We start from the raw sequence: 7,122 nt of genomic DNA on the forward strand, positions 1-7,122 counted from the left end.
ATATATATATATATATATATTGCTACTTTAGAGGATGGTCAGGTTGATAAAATTAAATCTATGATGAATAATACATAAAGTCAATATCCCTGTATTGGAATAATGCCACAGATGTTGAGTTTAATAATGTAAAGCATTTGACTCTCTGGTATTATCAATCTTATTATTCTCTTTGAATTTTTAAATTTTTGTTTGTGAGCAAAATATGAAAAATAAAGATATATATGTATCTAAGAGTTTTTATATTGGATATTTATAAATATATGAAATGTATGCAACTGTATAAGTCTTATGAATTATGACAACATGAAGTTACGAATCGTAGTTATTCATATATACTCATCATTCATGTATATATATGCACATGCAACGTACACATAAATGTAACAAACAAAAGCTTATATTAATATACTCTGTGAGACTGAGTTATTTACAATTTTCTTTTTGTTTGATATCTTATAGAAGCTTGTACTTGAATCTTTTTATTACCTTTTAAATTTATTTATCTGCCAGTTTTAAGCTCTATTGATTCTCTGTCATACTCATTTCCATTGTCAGGAGGCCATTCTTCACGTTCCTTAGGGGCTTATTTGAACTTGAGAATCTGTCTGACTGCTAAGAACATAGTGGAACACATGACCCTGTTGCATGGTGAGGCATATTCTGGGTATATGCCCAAGAGTGGTAAAGCTGGGTCTTCAAGTAAATCTATTTCCAATTCTCTGAGGACCCTCCAGATTGATTTCCAAAGTGGTTGTACCAGTTTACAATCCAACCAACAATGGAAGAGTGTTTCTATTTCTCCACATCCACACCAAAATGTGCTGTCATTCTGATAGGTGTAAGGTGGAATATCAGGGTCATTTTGCTTTGTATTTCTCTGATCACTAAAGACTTTGAACATTTCTTTAGGTGCATGTCAGCCATTCAAGATTCCTTTATTGTGAATACTCTCTTTAGTTCTATACACGATTTTTTGCTTGAGTTGCTTGTTTATTTTTGTTTTGTTTTGTTTTGTTTTTTGGTGATTAGCTTCTTGAGTTCTTTATATATTTTGAATATTAGCCTTCTATCAGATGTGATAGTGAAGATTTTTTTTCCCAATCTGTAGGTTGCCTATCTGTCCTGTTGACTATGTTGCCTTACAGAAGCTTTCCAGTTTCATGAGGTCCCATTAATCAATTCTTGTTCTTAGAGCCTGAACCATTGGTGTTCTGTTTAGGAAATTTCCTCCATGCCAATGATTTCAAGGCTCTTTCTTACTTTCTCTTCTGTTAGATTCAGTGTATCTGGTTTTATGTTGAGGTCCTTGATCTAATTGGACTTAAGCTTTGTGCAAGGTTACAAATATGCATCTCTTCTATTTTCCTACATATTGACTGCCTTTAGACCAGCAACATTTATTGAACATGCTTTCTTTTTTCCCATTGTATATTTTTGGCTTCTTTGTCAAAGATCAAGTGTACATAAGTGTGTGGTTTTATTTCTGGGTCTCCAATTCTATTCCATTGATAAACCTGCCTGTCTCTGTACCAACACCATACAGATTTATCACGATTGCTCTGTAGCGTATGAAAGTCAGGGATGGTGATGGTGCAGAACTTCTTTTATTAATAATTGTTTTTGCTATTGTGGATTTTTTTATTTTTCCAGATGAATTTGAGAATTGCTCTTTCAAAGTCTTTCAGGTATTGTGATGGGATTTTGATAGGGCTTGTGTTGAATTTGTAGATTGCTTTTGATGGATGGCCTTTTTTACTATGTTAATTCTACCAATCCATGAGCATGTAAGATCTCTGCATTTTCTGAGGTCTTCTTCAATTTCTTTTTTGAGAGACTTGTCGTTCTTTTCATACAGATCACAACCACAGTTACTCTGATACTTAAAACACACAAAGACCCAACAAAGAAAGATTACTTCAAGCAAATTTCACTTATGTATATCAATGTAAAAATATTCAGTAAAATTCTCACAAACCATATCAAAGAACACATCAAAACCATCATTCACCATGGTGAAGTAAGCGTTATCCCAGGAATCCAGAGATAGTTCAATATAAGAAAGTCCATCAATGTAATCCACCATATACACAAACTTAAAGAAAAAAAATCACATGATCGTCTCATTAGATGTTGAAAAAGCCTGTGACAAAATCCAACACCAATTCATGATAAAAGTCTTGGAGACATCAGGAATTCAAGGCCCACATCTAAACATAATAAAAACAATATAGAGAAAACCAACAGCCAATGTCAAATTAAATGGAGAGAAACTTGAAACAGTCCCAGTAAAATCAGAGACAAGACAAGGCTGGCAACTCACTCCCTATCTATTCAATATAGTACTTGAAGTTCAAGGTCGAGCAATTAGACAACAAATTGAGATCAAGTGGATATAAATTAAAAAGCAAGAAGTCAAGGCATCACTATTTGCAGATGATATGATGGTGTACATAAGCAATCCCCAGAATTCCACTGGATAACTCCTATGGCTGATAAATAGCTTCATCAAAGTGGCAGGATATAATATTAACTAAAAAAAAAAAACAAAAAAAACCAAAAAACAGTAGCCTTCCTTTATACAAAGGATACACAGCCTGAGAAAGTAATTAGAAAACAACACCCTTCAAAATATTCACAAAGTATAAAATATCTTGGTGGAACTCTTACCAAGCAAGTGAAAGATGTGTATGACAAGAACTTCAAATCTATGAAGAAAGAAATTGTGGAAGACCTCAGAAATGGAGAGATACCCCAAGCTCATGCATTGATAGTATTATTATAGTAAAAATGGCCATTTACCAAAAGCAATCCTTAGATTCAATGCAATCCACATCAAAATTCCAACTCAATTCTTCACAGACATGGAAAGAGCAATAGTCAGTTTCATATAGAAAGACAAAAAAATCCAGGATAGCCAAAACAAATTTCAACATATAAAGATTTTTGGGGGGAATCATGATCTTTGCCCTCAATCTGTACTACAAAGCAACGGTGATAAAGACCATATGGTATTGATACAAAGACAGGTCAATAATGGCATAGAATTGAAGACCCAGTACCCGCACACCTATGGACATTTGTTCTTTGACAAAGAAGCAAAAGAACGTGCAGTTGAAAAGAGAAAGCATCTTCAATGAATGGTGCAGGTCTAACTGGCGATATGTATCTAGAAGAATAAAAATAGATTCATAGTACTTGAATCTTCACCTTGCAGAAAGCTGAAGTCCAAGAGTATCAAGGACCTCAACATAAAACCAGGTACACGGAATTGAATAGAAGAGAATGTGGGAAAGAGACTCAAATTCATTGGCACGGGGGTGGGGGGCAATTTCCAGAACAGAACACCATGGCTCAAGTTCTAAGATCAACAATTGATATATGTGACCTCACAAAACTAAAAAGCTTCTGTAAGGCAAAATACAGCATCAATAGGACAATTTGGGAAACTTAAGATTAGGAAAAAAAATCTTCACTAACTCTCCATCTCATAGAGGGTTAATATCCAATCTATATAAAGATATCAAGAGGTTAAGATGTAAAAAACCAAACAACCCAATTAAAATCTTCATCACTTGAGAGACAGGGAGATGAGGAATGAGATGAGGAACTGTGGGAGGGGCGAACGTTGAGGCAGTGGTAATGATTGGAATGTAAATAAAGAAAATAATTTTAAAATAAAATAAAATTCTCCCACAAGCAGTGCGGTCATATTAAACTGGTAACCTTAATTCTACTTTTTTTTGGTTTCTATGTATAAGTCAACTCTATTAATAACATGAGTCATAAACATGGAAAAAGAATCTTCTAGTTAAAAGGTTTTGGTACCATCCACCACCATTTCCTTACATCCATACTGTAATATGAGAAATATATCTTCTTGGTTTCCATAAAAATCTATCATCATTTTTACTACTATATTTCCAGTTGTTTTTAATTTTCCTATTTAAAAAAGAGACAGAGATAAAGAAGATAAAACTGGGTAGATAGGGCGATCAGGAAGATATAGAAGTTGGGGTGAGATAAAATTTATTAAAACCTTTGGGGGGGAAACCTAATAAACAGGTAAATAATCTTTGTTTTACTGAATTCAATGTGCTTTCCAAAAGAATTCCATATGTTCTTCCCTAATTTAGTTCTAAGTTTCTCTGGAACATGGATTCATCTTTTCCATCCCAACTGTTCCCACACAAACTCCGCCTATTTATAATTTATTTGTATTACCTATATCATTATTTTAGTTACTTAACTTAGTATTCATCCTTATTACTTATATAAATATTTTTTCAGATATTGCAAATTGCTAGGAGAATGGGAGGTATATACCATGTTTTTATTTTATTTTTTTAAACAATTGTAGATAAAGTTTTGAACAGGAGATAATGTAATTGGGAAATGCTTATCAATCTCAGAGGAGACTTGGATGTTATGGTTTTCAGACTGAGGATACTAGAAATGCACCAGAATTTTTTAGTGAGAATTTGGGAAGAAAGGGGCACACAGGTGAGAATTCAAGCATTCTCAAAAGTGATCTGAGACACTGGAAAGTCTAAATGACCTATTCCTTATTGTGAATAGTGGACAGCCCTGAGGTCTATTACTTTGAAAGCCACCTGTGTGTGCTATGAGATCTGAAGTTCAAGCAAGCTTTCAGCTCTGGAGGGGAATTCTGTGGCAGTTTTGTGAGTCTATAAGTCCAATAAGCATTGAGGAAGCTCTTTACTTATGTATGCATGTTTGCATACAGGAGGGGCCTCCTTCTGTAGAGTTAGATTTCATGTGACTGCCTGAATAAAAACTAACAGCACTGAGACAGAGAGTCTTTTACTGTAAAACTGAGAATCCACAGAAAAAAGAGTAACTCAGAAGAGACTTGGTGAGTTTCTTCACGGCTTATCCTTCTAAGAAAAGGAGCCTGTAATCCCTTTAGTGGTTATCCTTTGAGGTATTCCTGGAAAAGTGGCTGTTATGTAGATGCCCTGAAACAAAGTTTAATCAAAATGTTTTATGTTATGAATAATAGATGCATGACTAAAAGTGATTTAAGTTTAGTCTAAGTACATATGAGAATTAAGAGAAATTCACATTTTGCACAAGGTTATTTTCAGTCATATGAAGAAAGAGCATTAATTTAAAAATATGCAAATGAACTTACCCCCCAAACAGATTTTATATAGTATTTATGTTACATCTGAAACATTTGTGGCAGATTTAACATGTAGATTTCATGGACTGTATGTAAATGGAGTTATAAAATATCATGGAATATGTTTAAAATACCTGTGATCTAACAATCATATATATATATATGATTGTTTTATATATATATATATATATATATATATATATATATATATATATATAACATACATATATAGTCACATAAAAAAAAGAACTAGCACTGGGAAGATACAGATGTTTTAACAATTAAGAGCTCCAGAAAGGTTTCGACAAGTTGATTAATAAAAGATGACAGAATGGAATGCCTTTATTTTGTTTTTACTGTGGAAACTCTCACATGTAGATATACAATTATATCAAGATCATGCAAACAAGTTATTTAAATTCTAGGCAATTACTATTCCTAAAATACATAATTGTCCATATTCTTTTGCCTTAAAGTCTCAAATATCCATTAGTGTGGAAGAGTGGGAAGACACCAAAGATGTCAAAGACCCAGGGCACCACCGCAGCCTTCACCGCAACTCAACCTCTAGTGACCAGTCGGACCATCCTTTGCTGCGGAGGAAGAGCATGCAGTGGGCCCGAAGGCTAAGCAGAAAAGGGCCAAAGCACTCTGGTAAAACTGCAGAAAAAATAACTCAACAGCGACTGAACCTCTACCGGAGATCCGAAAGACAGGAGCTTGCTGAACTTGTGAAAAACAGAATGAAACACCTGGGTCTCTCTACGGTGGGCTACGGTATGCTCTTTAAAACTCCTATACACTTAAGCCTGTTATTTCTTCTTGTTACTAGTCGCACAGTCAACTTTGATGTAGGAAAGGACTGATTTTTGTTTGGCAGAGTATGCAGATGGCACTTTGAAGAAAATCTCATTTGTGTGTGTGTGTGTGTGTGTGTGTGTGTGTGTGTGCAATATTTAAGTAACAAACATATTGCTAAAAAGTGGTTAGCATTAGTTCATTAGGCAATGTTTGGACACAGCATGGCAACACCCTACTTTAAATTATTCATAAAATTTGAAGTGAATTTTGCTTTCACTTGGACCTATAAAAACTAAGCCTTAGAACTTCTGGATTGTCTAATACCTAGCTAAGATTTACATAGGTCTATCTGGATACAATATCTCTCTGCTTCTCTCTCCCTGTCTCTGTCTCTGTTTCTCTCTCTCCCCCTCTCTCTCAGCACACATACATACACAGTAGACACAAATATCTTACCTATCTAAATTCTAGATCCTGAGATGGAATGAATTTGAGGTATTGCAAGTAACTAACTATAGTAGCCATTGGAGAACTCTAACATATAAATTAAGTTCAGTTTCTTAACGAAAGACTTCAAAGGGCTTATTAATTTTCTATTTAATTTTTTGAGATTCTAATATAATTATAACATTACTCATTTCCATATCTTCCCTTCAAATTCTTCCATATAACGTTTCCTGATTTCCTTCAATTTCATGGCTTATTCTTCCATTATATGTTATTGCATTCATATATGTATATGCACATAGATATGCATTTCTTAATATAACCTGTTCAGTTCCTATTGTATCACTTGTGTGCATATTTTATGTGCCCACCATTTGGCTCTGTACAACCAATTGGTGTGCCCTTCCCTGGAAAAGATCAGTTTTCTTAGTTATTCTTTTCTGAAGTCTGTGGCTTTGAAATCTTTATTTTTGAAATAGAAATAGTGTTTTAATTGATATAGTACAAGCTTTATAAATAATTCCCATTTTACATATTAATGATTTTATTTTATTTTTTTTAATATTTTTATTACATATTTTCCTCAATTACATTTCCAATACTATCCCAAAAGTCCCCCATAGCGCCCCCGACTTCCCTACCCACCCATTCCCATTCTTTTGGCCCTGGCATTCCCCTATATTGGGGCATATAAAGTTTGCAAGTCCAATGGGCCTCTCTTTCCATTG

The 7,122-nt window shown here is 34.1% G+C and overlaps 1 protein-coding gene and 1 long non-coding RNA gene across 6 annotated transcripts in view; one reads left to right on the plus strand and one right to left on the minus strand.

Annotated features, from left to right (window-relative positions):
• Kcnt2 (potassium sodium-activated channel subfamily T member 2) overlaps positions 1 to 7,122 on the plus strand; it is a 350,913-nt gene that overhangs the window by 324,105 nt on the left and 19,686 nt on the right. For all 5 annotated transcript variants that reach the window (XM_029477031.1, XM_029477035.1, XM_029477039.1 and 2 more), the window contains one exon: positions 5,623 to 5,923. In XM_029477031.1, coding sequence (XP_029332891.1) covers positions 5,623 to 5,923 — 301 coding nt within the window. The remainder of the gene's footprint in view (positions 1 to 5,622; positions 5,924 to 7,122) is intronic.
• The window catches only part of LOC110291000, a 48,828-nt gene that overhangs the window by 12,059 nt on the left and 29,647 nt on the right, over positions 1 to 7,122 (minus strand). The gene's annotated exons all lie outside the window — the stretch shown is intronic.

The sequence above is a fragment of the Mus caroli genome, chromosome 1, assembly GCF_900094665.2.
Source record: "Mus caroli chromosome 1, CAROLI_EIJ_v1.1, whole genome shotgun sequence".
NCBI classification, from domain to species: Eukaryota; Metazoa; Chordata; class Mammalia; order Rodentia; family Muridae; genus Mus; species Mus caroli.